This window comes from Artemia franciscana, chromosome 5 (assembly GCF_032884065.1).
Source record: "Artemia franciscana chromosome 5, ASM3288406v1, whole genome shotgun sequence".
NCBI lineage: Eukaryota > Metazoa > Arthropoda > Branchiopoda > Anostraca > Artemiidae > Artemia > Artemia franciscana.
The window spans coordinates 39,742,846-39,767,673 of record NC_088867.1 but is presented as its reverse complement, the minus strand read 5'-3'; the positions used below and the strand labels follow the sequence as shown (position 1 = coordinate 39,767,673).

At 33.7% G+C, this 24,828-nt stretch overlaps 2 protein-coding genes across 9 annotated transcripts in view; both read right to left on the bottom strand.

The window, feature by feature from the left end:
* Nucleotides 1-11,649, bottom strand: part of LOC136027395 (serine-enriched protein-like) — an 82,276-nt gene extending 70,627 nt beyond the window's left edge. Inside the window, exon 1 of the mRNA XM_065704606.1 lies at nt 11,549-11,649. The gene's annotated coding sequence lies outside the window, so the exon portion shown is untranslated. The remainder of the gene's footprint in view (nt 1-11,548) is intronic.
* Nucleotides 8,993-24,828, bottom strand: part of LOC136027393 (zinc finger protein with KRAB and SCAN domains 1-like) — a 28,911-nt gene continuing 13,075 nt past the window's right edge. For 5 of the 8 annotated variants that reach the window (XM_065704599.1, XM_065704595.1, XM_065704600.1 and 2 more), the window contains exons 4-7: nt 21,722-21,785; nt 19,357-19,425; nt 16,200-16,370; nt 8,993-11,965 (exon numbers count right to left, since the gene is read on the bottom strand). In XM_065704599.1, the coding sequence (XP_065560671.1) occupies nt 11,442-11,965; nt 16,200-16,370; nt 19,357-19,425; nt 21,722-21,785 (828 nt within the window). In that variant the 3' untranslated portion in view covers nt 8,993-11,441. The remainder of the gene's footprint in view (nt 11,966-16,199; nt 16,371-19,356; nt 19,426-21,721; nt 21,786-24,828) is intronic. The other 3 variants (XM_065704598.1, XM_065704597.1, XM_065704602.1) reach the window with 3 other exon arrangements.

The window sequence follows — 24,828 nt, the reverse complement described above, 5'->3', positions numbered from 1 at the left end:
ACCGTGTCTGGGAGTGCAATTCGCAGTTGAGGTGAAGCATCCGATACTTCCTGTGTTTTTCTCCCACATTTCTCTAGATACCCATTTGGAGCTGGTTCGATTCAGGGTGATTTAAGAATATTCTTATGGCTAAACCAATCCAAGGCAAAACACTCTCATTATTATGTAAGCTAGTCATGTTGGGCTTGTTAGTGCTAGTGTTCTTAGTTTTTTATACTTTGCAGTACAAGTAATCAAATATCTGAACTTTTGTTCCCTGCTATAGACATATCGGTTATAGCCAAAAATCGTAATTAACTTTATTCTTTTCAACAGATATTCACGCCATCTACGTTCACCTGCTTATCTATATTTGTCAGTGGAAATTCAAATTCTTAAAATGACCACCAGATAGCAACATTTTAGCGTTTTGGGCAATTCCTTGTCGAAAATCATTATGTTCTATCCCCTGGAGCCAACTGAGTAGTTAGCACCAGGAAAAAGAATTAGTTAGTACCAATATTTTGCAAAGTCAACCGCTTAGCAATGCATTTATGCAGTGCCTTTAAACTGGACGGCCCTTGGACACAGGGCCGAAATATTTACTGAATTGAATTCCTCTGTGTTGAGAAAATGCTCCCTATTGTTTCTAATTGTTGTTGGTTTGCTATATATGTTTTTACTGTGGTATCTGGGAATGGGTAGCAAGGTCATTTTGTATAATTGGTAAGTGTCAGTACCTCTAGCTCTAATCTAGAAACAATTGCGTTTGTCTTAATAATACATTTAAGTGTGAAGGCTTTGTGGTAATTTTCTATGAGATGTTCTTTTTCTATTAGTCTGATTTTTCCCAAAGGATTTTTTTTGTTAGGAATTTATAATGCATGGCTTTTAAGGAGATGGTCAACTTTGATCCGACCTAGGACGGTAATAAGCAAAATAATCAATGAAGTTAATTCCTGACACAATTAATTATTTTAATTAATAAATTTAAAGTAATGTTAATAGTTTGAAGACTGATCAAGCTATAGCAACTACTATGGGTCTCTTGTTTCTTCTACTCATTTTGCAAAAGGAATTAAATTTGTCCCTGAAGCAATTTTCTAAAACAAATTCTTCCGCCGTGGATGTTATTTACTGTTTATGTATCTTGTTATGTGTCTTGTTATCTTGTTATGTTATGTATGTTGTTATGTGTGAAGAAAAAAATCACCCGCCAACCTCAAAATCACAATGTTTTTTTTACAAAATAAATTATTTGCAAATGAAGGGCTACTTCTTAGCCCTGCTAATTCTGTCATTATGTGTCTGCGTGACGTATTTTTGTTACAAGATGGGCCCAGGATCACCCAGAGCCTCCCTAAAAAAGGAGGTTCCAGGGATTCTGCTGCCTATTTCTAAGGCGGCTTAAGTGCTTCACAGACTTAAGTGCTACAGACTAGAGAAGAGGTATTAGTCCCTGTCCTGCACTGGTTTGTAACCCATTACCTTTCCTGGGGTAATAATAATATCACTGAATTAAAATAATATAAAAATTCTAACTTGGAATGTTATAATGTTGAATAACGACAATTGTATTGACATTTTGACCGACGAATTCAACAGTCTTCAAGTGTACATGTTAGGAGCTTCAGAAACTTATATTGCAGAGGTAGGAAACATAAAATTAGACGACATAGAACTTATTCATTCAGACAGGAAGCATGAGGTTCAAAGGCAGGGAGTAGGGCTCATGAAAGCTGCTAAGTCTTGTTTAGGTTGGGAAGGTATTAATAATAGAAAGCTAGTGGTTCATTTTACTTACAGCTACAGGAACAAATAGATTGGATTCCTGATAGAAAAAGGGTTTTTTAAGGTGAAACTAACGATAATAGAATACTGCAATTTTGTAGGTATAACAATCCAGTTGTAACCAATGGGGTTTTTGGTGAGAAACTGGCCCATAAGTTACCATGATACTCTCATGGTGGAAAGATGGCCAATCCGATTTATTGTGTTATTATTTTTATATACATAGATTGTACACAAAAGACTAGCAGGATCAATACAAGATATAAGCTTATATGAGAGCACTGTTATTGATGTTGAAACTAATTATAACCATCTAGTAGTATTTAAGGTTAACAGAAATTCAGGAAGGGTATTTACCTTCCGGAAAGTTATAACATTGTTAGACTCCATGATGAAACTTCGAGTGAAAATTTTCAGGAAAAGTCTATAATTGAAAAATGTAGACGATGGATGGAATAAGTTTAAGGAAATAAATTGTGAAGTAACAGATGTGTCTGTAACAGATGGTGGAAAGTATGTTTTGTTCTGACAAGGAGCCTCACTGAGTCACTGTGCGGGAGAACGCTCATTTGGTAAGATGGCTTCAGCCTTTACTTTTATCTTTGGTATATTAACTTTATGCCTTTGGTATAACGTCACACAATTGTTTCCACAGCTAAAGGTTATGGATATTAGCCAATTGAAATACTATATTATTCTGTTTTACTGCTATTGTAATAGTTCTTTGATGGAGCATTTATAAATGTAACATATCTTCTTTATTATTTTAGTAGCCATGGCTATCTTCTTTAGGAATTCGTGACGTTTTACATAGAACACAAGATGTTAACTATACATTATAATTCAAAGTCTATCACTCGAGATTTCATATCACCACTCCTTCAAGGAAAAAACGTTCGAATCATACATCAAATTTGGCATTTGGGCAGCTACCCAAATATTTGGAATATACGGGTGTACTATCCCAGAAAACAAAAAATATGAGAAGTAGTAATTCCATCTAGTCAACCAATTATACCAATGGTCAACGAATTGGTCAATCAATTGTTCCAATGGTCATCTAATTGGTCAAACAATTGTGCCAGTAATTATCTAATTGGCCAGTCAATTAAACTGGTAATTGCAAAAAAATTGCATATATTTTGACAAGGGATAACAGCAATTCAAAAACTTCAAAAAGAAAATCAAAATTTTAAAGCTTAGTAAAAAAACATTGTTGGAAAACATCACTACCGAATTTCTTTTTTTCATAAGTACAATGTCTTTTTAAGGAATGAAAAAAAAAATGAGAATTTTTTTTAAGTTCAGTTTAGAATCGCTAAAGCTAGTATGTACGCTGCAAAAATATTTATGGTGCCAGAGCAATGAATTTAATGTTTGAATTCTAACAAGAAAAATACCTGAAAATATTTTTTTTGCAAGATAAAATCGACTCGCTACGTCATTAAACTTACAAATTTCAACGCAAACAGTTATATAATGTCGGTAGGAAGGCCCTAAAAACGAAAATTTTCAATTATTACAAAGCATGATCCTCTATTTGGCAAATGATTGCAACAATTCAAAAACCTTAAAAAAGAAAACCAAAAGTTTCAAGCTTAGTATTCTTTATTCCGTCTTAGTTTTCCGTTGTTAGAAATCGGAATAGCTTCAATAATCAAATATCTTTCAAGAGACATATTATAAAAAAAATAAATTGTATAAAGATAAAAAACTGGTAATTACAAAAATATTTTTATACATATTTTAATAAGGGATTATGCTAACTCAAAAACCTTAAAAATGAAAACCAAAAAATTCAAGCTTAGCAGAAATCGTTGTTAGATATTGGATCTGCTCTAATAATCAAACATATTTGAAAGGACCCAACATGAAAAGACATTAAATTCCGTAAAGAGCAAAAAACTGGTAATTGCTAAAGTGGTTTTATATATTTTAACGAAGATTACAACAACTTACAAACCTTAAAATAGAAAACCATAAATTTGAAGCTTAGGAGATATCGTTGTTAGAAATTGGACATGCTTTAATAATCAAATATCTTTGAAAAGACTTTAGAATGAAAAACATTAAATTATCTGAAATTATATATGGTTAGAAAACAAGAGGCAATGAGAGTCCATAAACATAGAAGTATGCCGCATGCTGAGAGCTGGAACCAGGACCGCAGTATAAAAACACATCAAATTGTCTACGGTTAAAAGACATGCGACAATGAGAATCCATGTATAGAAACCTGTCACGTGCCGAGCGCGTTGCTCTGGTAGTTCCTCGACACGCCTTCGTTGACGTAAATCGCACATTCCTAATCTAGCATTATCTCTTGAAGCCGCAAGCCTGTTTTCACGTTGCTCATGTGATTCCTAGACACACCTTCTTTTTTTACTTTTTCTTTCAGCAGCAAGTCTGGTTTCGCGTTGCTCTGGTAGTTCCTCGACACGCCTTCGTTGACGTAAATTGCACATTCCTAATCTGGCCCTTTCTCTTTGAACCGCAAGCCTGGTTTTGCTTTTTGGTAACATTCTATAACATTGACAGTTGGAGAAATCTCCACGTGCCAAGCTGGGTAAAGCTCAACAATTTATAATAAACCTCAAAATTTTAAGCATCAAAATTTTAAATATTTATGTAATTCCCAGTTTTTACATTTAAACCCTCAACACAAAAATACATACAACTTATTTTTATATATATATAGAAGATATAATCTGGCGTAACAGACAGAGTGTAACAGACATAACCCACAGACAACTTATTTATATCTTCTATATATATAAAAATAAGTTGTCTGTCTGTGGATGGATGGATGGATGTGTCAGGTGACGTCACCTGAAAAAACTGGATTAGGTGACGTCAAAACTGAAAAAACTAAAAAAAGGCAAAAACTACAAAAAAAACTAAAAACTAATAAAAAAAATAAAAAAGCTAAAAAACTAAAAAAACTATAAAGGTAAAAACCAATAAAAAACTAAAAAAAAAAGTGAAAAAACTAAAAAAAGGCAAAAACTACAAAAAAAACTAAAAACTAATAAAAAAAGTAAAAAAGCTAAAAAACTAAAAAAACTAAAAAAACTAAAAAAAGGTAAAAAACTAAAAAAAATAAAAATAAAAAAAATAAAAAATAAAAAAAAACTAAAAAAAAGGAAAAAACTGAAAAATAAGCTAAAATAAAGGTAAAAACCAATAAAAAACTAAAAAAAAAAGGAAAAAACTAATAAATGACGACACTCAAAGAGAAAGCGACCAGGACATGTACACCGGGATACAAATGACGACCGGGACACAGGGAATATAAATAACGACCGGGACACAGGGACACAACTACAACGGGGACACCGGGGGAAACAGGGGGATATAAATGACGACCGGGACAAAAAAACTAAAAAGAAATAAAAACTAAAAACTAATAAAAAAAACTAAAAAATCTAAAAATCTAAATAAGCTAAAAAAGAAAAAAAAAGGAAAAAAATAAAGGAGAAAAACAAAACTAAAAAACGAATGTATATACAGACCGGGACACCGGGATACAAATGATGACCGGGACCCGGGACACAGGGAATATGAATGACGACCGGGACACAGGGACACAACTACAACGGGGACACCGGGGGAAACAGGGGGATGTAAATGACGACCGGGACACCGGGACAGGGAATGGTCGATTAGCAATCACCATCAACAAAGCTCAAGGGCAATCATTAGAATCATGAGGTATAGATCTGAATACAGATTGTTTTCCCATGGACCATTATATGTTGCATGTTCAAGAGTCGGTAAACCTGACAATCTATTTATATGCAAAGACAATGGGACAGCAAAGAATGTTGTATATTCGCAAGTTTTACGTAGTTAAAACCATATATATATATATATATCTATATTCACAGGTGGGACATATGGACACAACTACAATGGCGCGTAACTATTATGGCGCGTAACGACTTACGCGCGCGGGGGGGCTTGGGGGGGGGCGCGAAGCGCCCCCACCAACTAGGTGTTGGGGTGGCGCGAAGCGCCACCCCAACAGCTAGTATATATATATATATATATATCTATCTATATATATAAAAATAAGTTGTCTGTCCGTTACGCCAGATTATATCTTAAATATATATAAAAATGAAACTAAACTGAAAAGCAAACTGAAACTAAAAATGTAGAAACTGGTAATAGCATAAATATTTCTATATATTTTGACAATAGATTAAAGTAATTCGAAAACCTTATAACAGATATTTATAATTTTGAGTTTTATTATAAATTGTCGAGTGTTTGCATGCTTGGTACGTAAAATTTTTTTCTAACATCAATGTTAGAATGAACACTGAAAAATTGAAAAACATTGAAAAAGGTATGTTTGTTCGCATATGACGTCTGAATTATTTCACAATAATACAAAAGAAGAAAAAAACTAAAAAAGGTAAAAACTACAAAAAAAACTAAAAAGAAAAAAAAACTAAAAAAGCTAAAAAACTAAAAAAAACTAAAAAAAGGTAAAAATCTAATAACTAAAAAAAAACTGAAAAAAATAAAAAAAGGCAAAAACTACAAAAAAAATAAAAACTAATAAAAAAAACTAAAAAAGCTAAAAAACTAAAAAAACTAAAAAAAACTAAAAAAAGGTAAAAAACTAAAAAAAACTAAAAACTAAAAAAGAAAAAACTAAAAAAAAAGGAAAAAACTGAAAAATAAAAGAGAAAAAGAAAACTAAAAAAATATGAATAAATATATATAAAAATAAGTTGTTTGTGGGTTATGTCTGTCTGTCTGTCTGTCGAGTGACGTCGTGTTTGTCCGCATATGACGTCTGAATTATTTCACACTAATACAAAAGAAGAAAAAAAACTAAAAAAGGTAAAAACTACAAAAAAAACTAAAAAGAAAAAAAACTAAATAAGCTAAAAAACTAAAAAAAAACTAAAAAAAACTAAAAAACTAAAAACCAAAAAAAACTGAAAAAACTAAAAAAAGGCAAAAACTAAAAAAAAACTAAAAACTAATAAAAAAACTAAAAAAGCTAAAAAACTAAAAAAAACTAAAAAAACTAAAAAAAGGTAAAAAACAAAAAAAACTAAAAACTAAAAAAGAAAAAACTAAAAAAAAGGAAAAAACTGAAAAATAAGAGAAAAAGAAAACTAAAAAAATATTAATAAATATAAAAAATATAAATATAAATATAATATAAATTAGCAATCAACAAAGCACCGAGACACAAATGACGACCGGGACACAGGGAGTATAAATGACGACCAGGACATAAGTAAAAAAAAAAATAAAAAAACTAAAAAAATGGTAAAAACTACAAAAAAACTAAAAACTAATAAAAAAACTAAAAAATCTAAAAATCTAAATAAACTAAAAAAGAAAAAAAAGAAAAAAGGAAAAAAATAAAGGAGAAAAACAAAACTAAAAAACGAATGTATATACAGACCGGGACACCGGGATACAAATGACGACCGGGACACAGGGAATATAAATGACGACCGGGACACAGGGACACAACTACAATGGGGACGCCGGGGGCACAGGGGGACATAAATGACGACCGGGACACCGGGACACAAGGAATATTAATGACGCCCGGGACACTCAAAGAGAAATCACAGACTGGAACACCGGGACACAAATGACGACCGGGACACAGGGAATATAAATGACGACCGGGACACAGGGACATAACTACAAAGGGGACGCCGGGGTGCACAGGGGGATATATAAATGACGATGGCGACTCAGGGAATGGTCGATTAGCAATCACCATCAACAAAGCTCAAGGGCAATCATTAGAATCATGAGGTATAGATCTGAATACGGATTGTTTTCCCATGGACCATTATATGTTGCATGTTCAAGAGTGGGTAAACCTGACAATCTATTTATATGCACAGACAATGGGACAGCAAAGAATGTTGTATATTCGCAAGTTTTACGTAGTTAAAAACATATATATATATATATATATATATATATATATATATATATATATATATATATATATATATATATATATATCTATTTATATTCACAGGTGGGACATAGGGACACAACTACAATGGCACGTAACTAATATGGCGCGTAACGACTTACGCGCGCGGGGGGGCTTGGGGGGGGCGCGAAGCGCCCCCACCAACTAGGTGTTGGGGTGGCGCGAAGCGCCACCCCAACAGCTAGTATATATATATATATATATATATATATATATATATATATATATAGGGGTTGCAGGCGGTGATTCCATCCCCAGAGGCATAGGTACTGGAGCTTTTGACTATTTTTTTTTAATGAAACGGCTAGCTCAAAATTTTTATGAGTGTAGGATTGGGGGCATCTAAAAAAGTCGAGAGGCGGGTTAGTTGACCTCCAGTCACTTTTCAATATCCCCCTGGACATTTCCTAAAATTTTCAACTTCATGCCCTCAGCCATTCCTATGATATTGCTGATGTGTCCTTTTGACAACCAGCATGCACAAAATGCAATTTGATTTGTTCAGTACCACCTTCAAAATTTTATTGAAGCTTCATGTAAGCCTTTTTTTGACAATGAAGATCAAACTTGCCTTCCTTTCTCAATAAGAAACCCTCTATGTAAACAATATGCAAAATGCTCAACTTACAGCACTTGCCCAAGGAGTTGTAGGGGGCATGTCATTCACAGAGGCATAATTGTTTGACCTTTATAATATTCTGAACACTATGGCTATCTCAGATTTTGATGAAATGACTTTGGAGGGAGTTGAGCTAAAAAGGGCATGGTAGAGGGACTGATTGCCCTTCATTCGCTTTTGACACTTAAAAAGCGCATGAGAACTTTCGCTTTACAATAGAAAGAGCTTCCTTATAAGTGTCTACGACCCCCTCTTCCACATGAAGTGGACTTGGACGGAATATTAAATTTAATAGTACAATAAAGGCTTATATGTCTTAAAAATCAAATAATACATTAAAGGCTTCTGTGACTTTACTGCAGGCAACATTAGAACGATGCCTCTGATAATGGACAACAAGTTTATAAAAACTCGTTGCATGCCACTTATTTTAACCTCATTTTGAAACCTCATTTTCAATGAGAGAAAACTCTCATTTAAAACCTCATTTTGTCTCACATAACTGAATTAGGAAATACTGTATATTAATTCAAGTATACAAAGACATTTACGAAAAAAACAAACAAAAAGAAACATTAAAAAGAATAAACTGAGCTGTACTTATTTCTTTTTGTCAGTGTTCAAGTTTCTGATTAGTTCCTACAAAACGAGCAAAATTATTCCCGAAGATGAACAAATGAATTAATGAAGTTAAAATAAATAAAGTGTTTAGCCGAAAACAAGGGCAGCGAATTCGCAGGCGACCCGCAGGCGACTCGCAGCGTTGTTGCCATCCTTTTGCCACGGTGAGGCCACCAAGCTGAATTTTTTATGAAGTAGCTAAAAGACTCATATCCAATATGCACAGTGATCTTTTAGTAAAAAGATTTTAATCAGATAAAAACAATTACAATTAAATAAGACAATTCTATAAAAAACCATACTCAATGGGCAGTAGCTTAATGGAACAAAATAAGATAGAAATTAAAATACAATATTGTTGATATGTGTTAAGATATATTCCTGCGATGAATAATCTAAAAGATTCCCTAGTAAGCACACAGAGCAATCTATTGCATTCAAACTGAATTATAACTAAAACAGTCAGTGTTTCAATCAGAGTAAAATTCAAACATATGGCAAGAAGAGATGTTTAAGGGGTTAGAAAGCTTCAGAACCAGAGAAGCATCCAGTTGGATTTTTCAAGCTGAGCCTCATTGAGGGCAAACCCTAAATTGCTACAATTATACGGGTGTCTCAATTGCGGACGTTAAACACAAGTAGTCATAAACAATTAGCGAGTATATTCTCTTTATTTTTCTCGGGCTAAAAGCTTTAGGTTCTTTTTCAGGTTTTTGAAATCAAATTTTTAAATCCAGCTACATAAGGGTTTGAATTTGAATATTTTCAATTATTTATACAATCTATTGACTGTCAAATGTTTTCAGAGAGGAACAGCCTTGAATCAACAATTCATTAGCTCCTGTATTAACTAAAAGTACTATGGTATATTTTTAAATTATTTAGTCTAATATTTTCTTATAAATATTTACAAGACCAGGTGATATTAATCTTTTATGCTTGAGAAATGTCTAATTTTTGTTACTTTTTTGTATTTTTCGTTACTTTTTTGTGATTTCGACAATTTACTTCATCTTAGAGAGTTTTTGTCCACAACTGTCAAAACACTCTTACAAAGATGGTGTTCTCCTCTAGAATAAACACACACCTTTCTGTGTTTATTTTATATGAATGTTGGTATTCAGGAGAAAAAAATTAGTCAAGATTTACTTAAAATTGACTATTGTAAGTTTACATTGCTACTTTTGAATTGTGGTTGCTAAATTTGGAGTGGAGCTAAATAGGGCATGGTAGAGGGACTGATTGCCCTTCATTAGCTTTTGACACTTAAAAAGCGCCTGAGAACTTTCGCTTTACAATAGAAAGAGCTTCCTTATAAGTGTCTACGACCCTCTCTTCCATATGTAGTGGACTTGGACGGAATATCAGATTTAACAGTACAATAAAGGCTTATATGTCTTAAAAATTAAATAATACATTAAATTATTCTGTGACTTTACTACAGGCAACATTAGAACGATGCCTCTGATAATGGACAACAAGTTTATAAAAACTCGTTGCATGCCACTTATTTATACCCGATTTTACCCGAAGTACAGTGGATGCAGTAAGACACAAAAGAGCTCGCATGAAATCTCTGATTCTATCCTCTAAAAGCTACTTTTGAATTGTGATAACAAAATCGTTAAAGAAACTTAACACAAATCAATTTCAAAATGCACTAACTTCTTTAATTTTCAACACGGATCTGTTTTCTTCTTTTGTTATTTCATTTCACTTCTTATGTTCCTTTCTTCTGTAGTCTTTTTATTCTTATCAGTTTTTTTTTCTTCAGTCTTTTTATTCTCTTCACATTTATTCTGTGAAACTAATGATGTGGATAGTGGATAGAGTTTTCGGATGCTTCGAAATACTGATAACAATTCTTTTGATCCCACAGATTCTTCAGTTCATGTTCAAACTTCCTATTCAAGAACATATTTGATTGTAAACTAAACATTTGGATGGTTTTATAATCATGCAATATTCCTTTTTCTAATCGATAAGTGTTCATGGACAAGAATTGCTACTGAGATGACTTCAAGTTTACCCCCATACATCTGATCCTATATAGCCAGCATTTGCTAGTAGCAGAGCTCAGTCACATAATATGTTACCTGGTATTAATTTTTAATCAATATGGGGTTCAAAGGTCTTTTTATACCTCTCCTTGGCCATGTGCCTAGATTCGTTATGTTAGTAAAAATAAAAATAATGCCTTTTCAAAACAGACGATTAAAAAGGACGAGTTTAGGAAATAATTAAAAAAGGTAGAAGAGGAAAATAGAGAGTGAGTGAAAGAAAGAAAGATAGACGAATTAAAAAAAGGTATTTTTCTTTTCCTTTTTTAATAGGGGGGGGGGGTCAAACGTCTTTTCACATATCTCCTTGGCCATGTCCCTAGATAACAAAAATTTGAAAACTGTTTGTGAAAACTAATATTCTATAAGATATTTTTATTGTAGCCTATAAACTAGCATGCTTTTCCCTAGAATGGGTTGTTATATGACACTTAAGATTTGATTTAAGCGAAAATTTCTTCTCACATAGATCACATTTATACGGTTTCTCACCTGTATGCAGTCTTTGATGTGCATTCAAATTGCCTGACCGTGAAAAGTTCTTTTGACAAACATTACACTTGAACGGTTTCTCACCAGTATGTACTCTCCGGTGACTGACCAAAGAACCTGACTCAGAAAAACTCTTTTGGCACACATCACATCTAAACGGTTTCTCACCTGTATGCAGTCTTTGATGTATATGTAAAGAGAATGCTCGAGAATAACTCTTCTGACATAAATCACATTTAAACGGTTTGTTTCCTGTATGAACTCTTCGATGTCTTTCCATTTGTGAATGGAAGGGAAATCTTTTATTGCATATATTGCACTCAAAGTTTTTTCTGTACTTCTTACTAAGCAAACCAATATTAGAATTTGAAGCTTCCGTAAATGCATTGGTATTACTTGATGATGTATCTGCAGCTCCTACAATAAAATAAATAAAGGGGATAGAAAAACAGAATGCACTATAATAAGACATTCTCAATCATATACCCTAGAACAGGGCCGTATTCAGGATTTATTCGAGGGGGGTTCACGAAAGGATTTTTGAGGGGTGGGGGGTACAAAAAGACTTAAGAAAATTAAAAAGTTGTTTTACGTTTTTACAAGTCGAAAAACTCTTCAGGGGGGCAGCTAACCCCCCCTAAGTCTCCCTGGAAGCAGCCTTGCCCTAGAGTAATATTGCTCACAGAAAAAAATGAATAGCAAAACGAGAGGCTTTAATAGATTCAAGTCTATTACTATAAGCATTATAAAAATATATCTTCCCAATTATTTACTTACAGATTTTACCATTGAAATAATAAAAATATCTCTCTGTTAAGAAAAAGAAGAAAACTTGTACTTGCAATTAAATAAACTTTAGGTTAGAACGAGGGTCTGATGGTCGAAGGCTTTGTTTGTCGATATTTTGAGCAAAAGAATGAAGAACGAATTTAAAAAAAAGTAGCCTGAAAAATTCACCCCCTTTCTTACATAAATGTATTTAAAATGAGCTAGCACTAAATCTGAAATTCCTTTATTACTTTATTTTTTTGTTTGCTTCGATATCGTACTTAACTTTAAGAAATGCAACTTAAAATTTCATTACAGCAGAAATTTCATTTCAGGTGTACACAGACTCCCAGGGATCCAAAAAGACTAGTGAAAGTTATTTATTTTGAGAACAATAACAAAACAAAACCGTTCATTACAGTTCACCGATCACCTGTCAGAACACGTGATTTTTAGGACTTGTGATTAGTTGTTATTTTAATTTTATGCTATTTTTATGTCTTGTTTTCACTTTCATCCGTGGAAAACAGTTTCAGATATCAAGACCGTAGAAAACAGTTGGACCTTCCTTATATCATATGCATAAAAATAACTGATCAGCCAATCAGCAGTGGGAACAAAGAAAAGACGATCAGCACTCGGGACAGGTGATTTTTAATGCTAATAAATCGTTGGATACAGTTGGAACTTAATTATATTCTATATAGATATGAAAGCCGATCAGCAGCCGATTTTTAAAGCTCTTAAGTCGTTGAAAGTTGGAACTGCTTATATGATTTTATATTGACAACCGCTTTAAAAAAAAATAGATATTCGAGATAGAGAGAAAGACATAGAGATATTAGGAACCTACCAAAACCAATTTGCATCAATTGATTACGTTTTATTTGCATGGAGTAGATTTAATTCTCCTTCATTGAGTCGCACCTGAGGTACGATTTAAATTAAAATGCTCTCTCGCATAGATCACATTTCCATGGCTTCACATCAGCATACACTCTTTGGTGCTGATTCTAACCTTTGTGTAAATTCATTGTCGCTTGTCTTCTAACCGAGGCTATTGTTCCAGTGAATAAACAGGTTGATTTACATCATCATCATCATTTCCCGCGTTTTCATTTAACCTCTAGCATAGTTGATTGCATCTTGAAATATTTATTGTAAGAGATCCTTTACGTCACGAGAGATCCCATAATTTAAAGGATGTGCAAGGCGTTCTTCAATAGTTTTATCTGGTCTAAAAAGTACATTTGACTACATGAAGGTGGTTCAAAATTGCCTCGAGGGGTTTGTGATGGGTCTGCCGCATAATTGGTTTGGTGATAAAATTGTCTCGCTACTTTGAAGCTGAAACAATTACAACTATTGATGGTTTGATCATCGCTTGTGTTAAGTGAAGCTAAAGCAGCGTATGAGTTCGAGTTTCGGATTTGTTTGTAGAATTAGAGAGCCAGCGACGTCCTATTCATTAGGACGTCAACGATCATTAGGAAATTGTGGAGGTGGCAATGCAGTTCAACCAAGCAAGCGGCAACCTCCAAATGAATCACCTTTATTGGCGACTTTTTCATTGGAAAAATGGAGGACTTTCCAGTGAATGCATACAAATCTGTAGGGTCCAAATAACTTTTAATTAACATTAGCATAGTTTACTGCATCTTTATTTTTTGTTCTTCATTTTTTTTATCCTTGTTGTGACATGTCATGCAATCGCATATTTTCTTGTATTTTGCTTCGTTTCTGGCTCGTCCTAATTCTCGCTGCAGCTTATCTTTCAATGGCATATTTCTTTTTTCTGTAATTTCGTTTATTATTGCTTCATTTTTCTTTTCAATGTCCTTCACCTTAGCTGCTCAGATTTGTCTTTTCACATTTGATGGTTGTTCATTTTTAACAGAGAATTTAAATTAAATATTAGCTTCCATTAATATTAAATTAAATATTAGAGAAATTAAATATTAGGAATAAGACATCTCTTATTAGGAAATACACTTTTTAATTTTTTCCTAAAATTTAAAATCATTCTAAAAGACTTCGGAATTGCTATATTGGAAACTAGAAGAAATTTCAGAATAAAACTTTCGCCAATAGTCGCATAACATATAATATATCAAGTGACAAAGTTTTTAACCCTACTGATGTAATCCAAATTCCACGGTTTCTTGAAGTTAGATAGCATTTAATATATGATACTAATCTTTTGACACAGACTAATGACAATTTTGTGTCTCAAATACTACCCTAGGGTATTTCTAAGGGAGGTATTTTGGCTTTTCTACCTCATACCTGTTTTAATACCCGTTGAGGAGCATTTTGCTATCTTGAAAATTTATTGGGTTAGGATAATGAACCTCTCAGAAACGGATACAAAGCTTCAATGATCACCTAGTAAATTAATGAAGATGCGATTAAGATAGCTAGTGGGACATGGCTTGTTAGACCCCTATTACCTTAAGCTCCTTATGATGAGTAAGTTCCATTAAGCTTTTTAGGATCTGTTGTGTTTTTATATTTCTGTTGGATTCACATATAAACACAATTCTTTTAAGAAATGTATATATCCCTGAACAGTTGAAAACTCTAAAATATGCATTAATATTTCAAATATTTAAAATTATTTTAGAAAGATCAATTAGGCTATCCTATTCTGTTGTATTTACACATTTGGCTGACTACTGGAAAATTATATTAATTCTTTTTTACTGATTTAAAGAAACATTACTTTTCAAACAGTTCGTGGTAACATTGTAGTAGGAAGCGAGCCGGCTCAATAGTAACCAAAACTCTATAAACGGAATTTTAATAACAATATGCACATTAAATGAATCAGATTTGTATGCTGATTTTAAATATATATGTTTCAACAAATTTAGTCTTACCCATCAATAGTTACGAACCTGAGAAAAATGTGCATTATTTTCGAATAAACTCGGAGAAACACCTTCTAAAAGTCATCTATCTTAATAAAAATCACACCACCAGCGTATTAGAGAACCCTACTGTAGAAGTTTCAAGCTCTTATCTGCAAAAAATGTGGAATTTTGTATTTTTTGCCAGAAGAAAGATCACTAATGCGTGTTTATTTGTTTATGTTTTGTCTGGGTGTGATCGTATCGATCCAACGGTCCTAGAATGTCATGAGAGGGCTCATTCTCGCGGAAATTAAAAGTTCTAGTGTCCCTTTTAAGGGACCAACAAAATTGGAGGGCAACTAGGCCCTCTCCCACGCTCATTTTTGCCCAAAGTCATCGGGTATAAATTTCAAGATAGAATTTTGTGCAGCATAGTCAAAAATCTAATAACTATGTCTTTGAGGACGACTAAATCCCCCACAGTCCCCAAGGGAAGGGCTGCAAGTTATAAACTTTGCCCGTTGTTTATATATAGTATTGGTTATTGGAAAGTTTACAGACATTTTCAGGGAGGATTTTTTCTGCCGGTGGGGAGGGGGTTACATGAGAGGATCTTTCAATGGAGGAAAAAAGAATTATATAGCCCAAATGATAATTGAAAAAGCTGACTGAATCGATGCGCATAAAATGAGCTCCATGATTCAGTGTGGCAATTAAGGAGATAATTTGTAAGATCAAAATAACAACTAAATATTATCTTAATATTTTAATAACAACTAAAATACTAATCGTAGAAAATCATCATTTTCAGGAGTGAATAAACATAAGCTGGATCGAGAGAAAAATATGCTTTATGCCCTTAGTGCCCGAATCATACAATTCTCTGTCACGAAAATGTCTAACATTGTATCCTCCCAATATATATTTAGAGGGGATGTAAGAAATCTTTACCATTTTCTAGTACGTTTTCAAAGCAAGTCAGATGAGTTTTACAAAATAATAAGAAAAAAAAATATTGTCAGAAAACTCACTTTCATCCTCACTAATATTTGATTCAAGTTCAGAAAGCTTGAAACTACCACTAGGCTGTTGAGATACGCCAGAAGAAAGCACCAAAGGAACATCTTCATGTTTGGGTGATAAAATGGGATACTTCCTTCCAAAAATATCTTCACTAAAACCTGGCAACGTTTCTTCAACCTCTAAAGAAAGTTGAAAATAAATCAACGTTAAAACGATCACAAAAGCAAACTCCTCTGTTATTACAAATAATAAAGAACAAAAACAATCATTACATGGAGCTTTAAAAATGAGACAAGGAAACTTAATAGTAAAAAATAAAACATTTAGACATTAAATTAGATTTAATGAAATTGTAAATTAGACATGTCATCTTCTAGTGCAACATGGCTGATAAATACAAAAACACTTCCTTGATTCTCAAGACTGACAAAATTAGATGTGGAATTCAGATCTCTCGGCCTTTTGAAGGCCGAACTCGCCCTAGACAAATTTTCAAAATTGGTGGAAATGGGCCTATAGAATTATTTTCAACAAAGGCGTTTATCCTAATAACTTCTCGTTGGCTTACTAAAAACTAGCAATTTTCATACATTTAGAACTAACTCCAAATCATGAGTTTTTTTTCAAAAATTATAAACAAATTTCATTTCTAAGAGTAGGACTTGAAATGACACTTGAAGATTTTAAAAATTTAGTTTGTAGTGACGTTTCACTGACTGACCAGCAGCAATCCTTTACTCACAGTCAGTTGCCCATAACGAATTGAAACCTGAATCTCAACAAGTTTCGAATTGTCATTTAATGTCTGAAAGCAGTTGAGTATCAATGACTAACAAGCATTATATATACAGTTGGAAGAGGGATAGAGGGTCAGCTTGGAGCCCATCAACCATTCATAAATTAACTCTCGGATTCTAGCTCATCCAAAACGTAACCAGTTAATCTTTAGAATAGACTTCATAATGCCCATGTCTTGAATGGTACTAGCGTAATTAAGCACACCTCACCCTTAGGCCTAAATCACGTCCTAATCCCCGCAGAGATATTTCTTTTTTGATAATTCAGTTTAATGGAATAGCAAAAGGGCTGAGTTTCATAGGATATACTCCGAAAAAAAAAGAGATACAACTGTCGCAGCAACATTTTCACAGACAAATTTAGACGCTTCGAACTGGACTTAATAGGAATTTTAGAAACTCATATCCCAGGATTAGGAAACTTGAAATTAGGGGATACAGAATTTACTTACTCAGGCAGGAAGGACGGGGTGAACAAACTTGGAAAAGGGCTTATTTAGAATAATGAAACTGCTAAGTCATGTTTACGTTGGGATGCTCATAATAATAGAATTATAGTTGCTCACTTTGTGACCATAAGGTTGTACTAGTATACAGCCGTACTAGTTATAAGTCGTACTAGTATACACCCCTGTAAATCGAAGTAATGGAGATAGTGGTGACTCAGGAGGTCATTGAAGAAATTTACAAAAAAAAAAGTTTGTGACACTTTGGCTGTTAATGAAGATTTATTTTGTGATGATGAATTAGTGACTATATTAAAAGGATAAAAAAATAAAAAGCACCTGATTGGGAAGTAATTATGGCAAAACCTTCTCAAAATGATTTTAGTCTGTTGATATATTACCTTTCCTTGTCATTCCACATAATTCCTGTTGGTTATAGGGATTATTTTTTTCATCATAGCAATATTTGTTATATTTGTGTTATTTGAAATCATATATTTTAATTTTCGGTCGTCCCAGGCTCTATTTACTCTTTTATAATAGTTTATATTCGTTTCAAAATTGTGTTATTATTAGACATTATTTCCACTCTTACTTGTACTTGTACTTGGGTCACGTTCGAGCCTTGTCCAGGCCCATCGTGGCCTGGGTGTATCTTGGGTGTCATGATTATTCCCACTCATGCGAGGCCGGATCCATCCATTGGGCCAGAATTGAATAGTATGGCCTTTTTACCTGAAGGGGCTATTAGGTCAAGTGTCGTTTATCCATTTAATCTTGTCTCTGAAACACAGAGTATGTCCAGGTTATATAAATAAAATTCTTCAGCTACGAAGGTTTGCGTTAGTGAACATTTGATGGAACAGAGGTTCCAGCAGCCGATATTCAGGCCATGTCTCCTTGATAGTATGGTAGCTAGCTCACTTTTCGACGAGGTCGCCAGCCTCGATGCATCGCTTAATGCCGGGAATGCCGTAGCCAAATTCGCTCTCATATTAGACATATTCAACATAATTCTGGATGTTTCTTGGGTATGATTAACCGCAGGGGCCCCAGTCCTACGGGTCACCCGGAGCACGTTGGCCGTCACTTCGCTTGGCGTGAAGCTAGGTGACGTTTACACCCTCTCACCGCTATGAGGTGTGCTAGCGGGTTTGCTCTACTGCCTAGGGACGGAAGGGGGGAGCATCCTTGCTTGCAACGCCACCACCGCCGTGGCAATTTGCAAGCTTAGCTTCCACCTTTGCTCCCACCTAGAATCAGTAAAGCCTTCAGGAGAGGGGGTATTTCCATTCATCATAAGTTTAATATTTCTTTTAATTTTCTTTTGAAAAACTTTTTCAAAACCCTCTTTTATATTCATCTAAAAAATCAGAACGATTATTTCAAACATTCTTCCCATCCAAAAATCTCACAGTAAGGCAACATTTTCAAAAACCGTCCAGAATTTAGTTTACTAAAATCTATTTTTTATACCTATTTTAAAATATTTTTAAATTTTAAAAGCAATTTTAAAATTTTGTATTTTTAAAATAATTTAAAAATATTATTTTTTAAATCATATTTTTTATTATTTAGAAAATTGGCAGAGTCGTCAAACAGGCACATAAAAGAACATGAAATAATATCGAGGTATTAATACTTTAGCGACTGCAATATAATAGTTTTGTATTCTAGTAGCTCTGTTTATGATAAACTCTCGGACAAATCACTGTCGTCAGTGATTGAGTGAGTAAACAACACTTTGAGCAACAAAAAAAAAAAAAAAAAAAAATCCTAGCACTCCCGTTTGAGGGTATCTTCGATCTTCGACAATGACTGAATTAAGAATTATGGATTTAGGAGAGTAAGGAGATAACTGCATTAGGAGAGAACTATATCTACACATATTCTATCTATAGGCTATACCTATTTCTACCGACCTGGGCTTTGAAATCTTCTAATAAAAACACCATATTTCTGCGAGGGACCCCGTCTATTTGTTCCTCTATCTGAAAGCAAAAGGAGGATGGGGTTAATTGTAAAACGGTTTTAGAAATGACGTAAGTAAATAATTTAGGATCATTTTAAGTTATTTTCAGAATTTTATCGTTTTTCTTCTCACTAGCCCCACCTGTGTATTGACACACAAATTTATTCTAACTATTATAAAAATGTGCGATATTATTTATATGGAACATTCTGGGTGTTTTTCACACCTTTTTAGCGCATAAGAAAAATTCAAACTAATAATAAAAATAAAAAAAAAAGATACCAAAAGTAACCTACAGAAATTAACTTTTTGGAAACGGTCTAGGTAAAAAAAAAGTTTCTAAACTGCCTCGATGCAACCGAGTTCTATTTTCGTTTATGAAGAGTTCTATCAAGGTCTTATTCCTCGTTTGTTTTAAATGCTAATTTGTATGCTCTACTTGGTGAAAGAATGCATGGGAAATATAGGATTTGAGTTCTATATTCTCATATTAGGAGGTCAGTGTTAGAGTAAAATAAAGCTCTTATAGAAATGATATAAGTAAATAATTTAGAGGTATTTTCAAAATTTTATCGTGTTTTCCTTATATTAACCCCAACTGTCCACTGAAACAAAATTTATTGTAACTTTTGCAAAAATTGCAAAAACCATTCTCGAGACATTGCATATACGGTATTTTGACAACCTGGTGGTCAGCACTAATAGAAACGATAAAAGCAAACAATTTAGGATTATTTAAAGTTGTTTTCAAAATTTTATCGTGTTTTCTTTATATTAGCCCCAACTGTCCACTGAAACAAAAATTTATTGTAACTTTTCCAAAAATTTGTGAAATCATTCACATGAAACATTCTGGAAAGCACATCCGTGTACGTTTTTTCTGATTTAAAAACTTGAGGTCCACTTTACCCTCCAAACAATCCCTGAAAATATCAACCTGATGACAAAACCGTTCTCGAGATATTGCATATAAGGTATTTTGACAACCTGGTATCACGGAATGTCTTGATTCAGATCTGCCCTCTCCCTCAAAGTCAAAATTCGACGTTCATCTAATTCGTTCCCCTCTACGCTGACCGCTATTCAACTTACATAAGCTGTCTTAAGATATTTCAAATAGGATTAAAAAAAAATAAACGGGATTATTTAGCATAATCGTGACTAAAAACAGGCAGGAATAAAACTTCAGCTTTTTTTAATAGATGTAAAAAGAAAACTTTAGGCTACGGTCACAGAATTTTTTTTTTTTTTGTCTAAATAAGAGGGGGGATGGGTAATTAAAACCCGCTCTTTAGTATAAAGTTTTTTTTTAACGTTTTAAGACCAAATGTTTTAACACGAATATACGTCGTATTTTTGTTTCATTAAATAAAATAAACAGGTTTTCTTTAACTGAAAGTAAGGAGCAATATTAAAACTTAAAACGAACAGAAATTATTCCGTATATGAGAGGGGTTTCCCCCTCATCAACGCATCGCTCTTTACGCCAAAGTTTTTTTACTGCTTTAAAGAGTAGACTTGTGACAAAGAGTCAAACTTTAGCGTAAAGAGCGAGGCATTGGGAGGGGATAGACCCTTTCATATTCGGAATAATTTCTCTTCGTTTTAGCTTTTAATGTCGCTCCTTACTTTAGTTTTAAAAAACTCGTTTTATCTACATAATTTCTGTTCGTTTTTCAACTAATGCAGGTTTGAATTTGGCTCACCGTAAATGAAAAATCAAAACAAAATTTGCATATTAATTTTGGCAGATTTATTGATCTTCCCAATTAATTTGTTTATTTATAATCTTCCCAGTTAAACTTGAACCAGTATTTTGTCATCGTAAGCATTAGACCAGTAAATATTTGACAAAGTAGACAATCGATTATCGAGGGACGCTAAATTACTACATTATTACAGTTTGTTTTTGTTTTTTAAATAAAAATAATAAAAAAAAACACCTCTAGGCCACAGAGTGCATAATCTCATCATAATTATCAAAGAATATGATAGATAAAATCATAACGCTTAACGTAACCCCCTAAGGTGTTATGTATACTATAGTGCATAATACTATTATAGAAAATGTGAAAAATCTTTACTTGTTATATTGATTCCTTCAGGAACCTTCAGTATACCTTCGAGCACTGAGTAAGAGGAGGTTTAAGTAAAAAATTAGCTTTAGTAAAAGAGTTTAATGGGTTTAAGCAAGTCATTATTCTTATTTCTTATATTCTAATAAAAATAAATAAACAGAAATAAGGGAAGAACGAACAGTCCATAATTTTACTTTTGCTTTCCCTTACTTTTAAATAAAACAATGAAAGACTAACCTGAGACATATAAACTTGTGTTTGGCTTCCTCGCTGTCCTTTCAAAAGTCCAATTCTCAATTCCCTTAAAAAGAAGAAGAAAAATTAAAAAGAAGAAGAAAAATTAAAAGAAGAAGAAAATATGTCTTTTAGCAACATCAATCCTGTTATTATTGATGTGAATTTAATTGCTTTCATAAAAAAAAAACAGGTTATAACACGGAGAAGGAGGGCGGGGCGACAATACATACATAAAAGAACAAAAAAAACTTTGAATTTCACTTCAGAAGCGGTTTTATCAAATGGGATATTACAAATCCGTCCAATTTACTTATACAATCATATAGAGGATGGAGAGAGGGGTATCCTATCGGAAATGCATAAATATGCATGGTTTTGAGACTCTTTATTCCCTTTCTTTTGGTGAAAGACACTCTAAGATATCTAGTATACGAAAAATTCCGCATTACTTTAAGTAGACTAAAAGAACATACACAAAAATTCAGGGTTTGAACAAGCTGAAGAGCCCAACATACTTGAACAAAGGTTTACAAATGTCTCCTAGCTTTAAAGATATGCAGTACACAATAAGAACAAAAAAAAGAAGCATAATGATTTAATTTACTAAACAAAACAGAGCGGCAGGAGAGAAACATCTTCTTATCGAAAACACGTTAACAAAAAAAAACTTTAAAGACTATTCAAGTACGGACTTCATGTTTTAAGCTGAGAGGAAAATGAAGATGTAATTTTCACTTGTACTATCTTAGGCAATCCGATAGCACTGCCTGAGCAAAGAGCAATGTGGGCGCAATGTATTATCTATTATTATGATTATTATTTTTAGACCAGGGCACTTTGCATAGAAGGACTTAGAAACATCAAAAGGGGCTCATTTGGTTGAAAATTGAAAGTTCTAGCGTCCTTTTTAATAGTCAAAAGTTGTTGGACGGCAACCAGCCCCTCCCCCATTATTTCCCCAAGCAAATTCAATCCAAATTTGAAATTTTTGAGCCATTTTTTCAGCGTAGTTGAAAGATCAAGTAAATATGTTTTTTAGGACGACAACCCTCCCCCCAGATTCCTAAGGGGAACGGTTTTAGGTGATGCTCTGAGGGCATATAAGGTTTTTAGGAAAAGAGAGGCCGTATAAACTTCAGAGGGGGCTCATTGGATTGGAAACAAGAAGTTTTAGTGGCCTTTTTAGGAGTCAAAGTGATCGGAGGATAACTACCCCCCCCCCACGTCCTATATTCCACAAATGCATTCGATAGTAATTTTGAGAGAGCCATTTGTTTAAAAATATTTCCAAGATCCCAAATATTTTGGGGCTGACACAACACCCCAAAGTCTGGGGGTAGGGGTGATAGTTTTTTTCCCGGGGATACACAAGGTTTTAATGAAAGGGATGGTCGTGTAATTTCTAGCAGAGGCTTCTTTTATTACAAATGTAAAGTTCTAGTTCTTTTTCAAGAGTTTAGAGCGATGAAATGCAACTAGCCCCCCACCCACTCCCTCACGCCCTCTTTTCCCCAAAACGCAGCAACCAAATTCTAGGATAACCGCTTTGTTCACTATAGTCTGAAGAGCATTTAACAATGCCTTCAGGGTGAAGACAACCACCGCCCCCCAGAGCCCAGGGGCCAGGGTAGTGATTTATATCTCAGGGCGTATAAGGAATTTATGGAACAGATGGTCACACAAACATTGGACGGGGCTCATTTGATTGAAATTCGGAAGCTTTAGTGCCCTATTTAAGAATAAAAAGTGAATGGAGGGCAATCAGCACCCCCCCCCTCCAACCAATCATTCCTCAAAACACATCCAATAAAAATTTGAAGAGAGCCAATTTGGCATGTTTGAACTTTACTTTCCAAAAAGACGAAGAGCATTAAGGTGAGCCTTTCAGAGAATGTTGAGGGAAGTGTTGAACTAAAACCAAAACACATTATATGTGCACCAATTGTAAAAGGGCGTAACTCAGGAATGACTGAGTACATTCACTTGGAACTTTCAGGAAATGATAAGGAAGATGATCAAAGAAGCAATATTTGCATGCTACCACTACTCCTAAAACTACCAAATTCGTTTACAATATTGAGGAAAAATTTGAATTAATTCAAAAAACCCTATTTACATGTACATCGACAAAAGAGCGTATCTAAAGAATTGATGTGGGTATTAAGTCGGAACTTTCAGAGAATGCTTAAAGGGGAAGATTATCTACCAAAAGGCAATATGTGCACGCTAGTAATAATACTACTATCACTTCTACATTAATAACTACTACTACTACTACTTCAAGTACTACATCAATCGCAACTACTTGTGGATACTAAGAGCATTGAGATGACAATCTCAAGAAGTATATGGACATAGAGGTTATTAAAAGTACATATCAGCAATGTCACGTCAATGGCTAATTGTATTAAGTTGAAACTTCCAGGACTTGGTGAGAGAGATGTTCAATTGACCAAAAGGCAATATGCTAATACTAATACTACTACTAGCACTACCGCTATTACTGTTAATACTTCTAATAGTAATAACAATGCTACTGCAATGACTACTGTTACAACGAAGCGAAACTTTTCAAGGAATTTTGAGGAGAGAATGTGAACTAGATAACAACATGTCATTTGTATGTAGGTTGTCAAAGGGCGTGCCAGCCATATCTTAAGAACAATTTGGTGTGTAAAGTTGAAACTAACAGGTATTGTTGTGTGGAGCGTTGAACTAAACATTTGCATCCTAAAGCTTCTGCTCATACTGCTACTACTACTACTATTACTGCTTCTACTACTAATACTGCTGCCATTAAAGTTAAGGTTACTGTTATTTATTCTACTATTACTACTGCTACTGCTGCTACTAAAACTAAGGGTATTAAGGCAAAAAATTTGGGAAATATTGAACAGGACGGTATTAAATCAAAAACACTATGCCCACACAGGTTGTTGGTAGTTGATGGTATTAAGTTGAAACTTTAAGCGTGTTTTGAAGGGGATAATAAAGAAGCCAAAAGTGCTATGCGCATACTGTTGTTATTTCTACAACTAATGCTACTGCACAAGCTGAGAGTCTTAAGGTGAAGCTTTCAAGGAATATTTAGAGGGATGATGAACTAA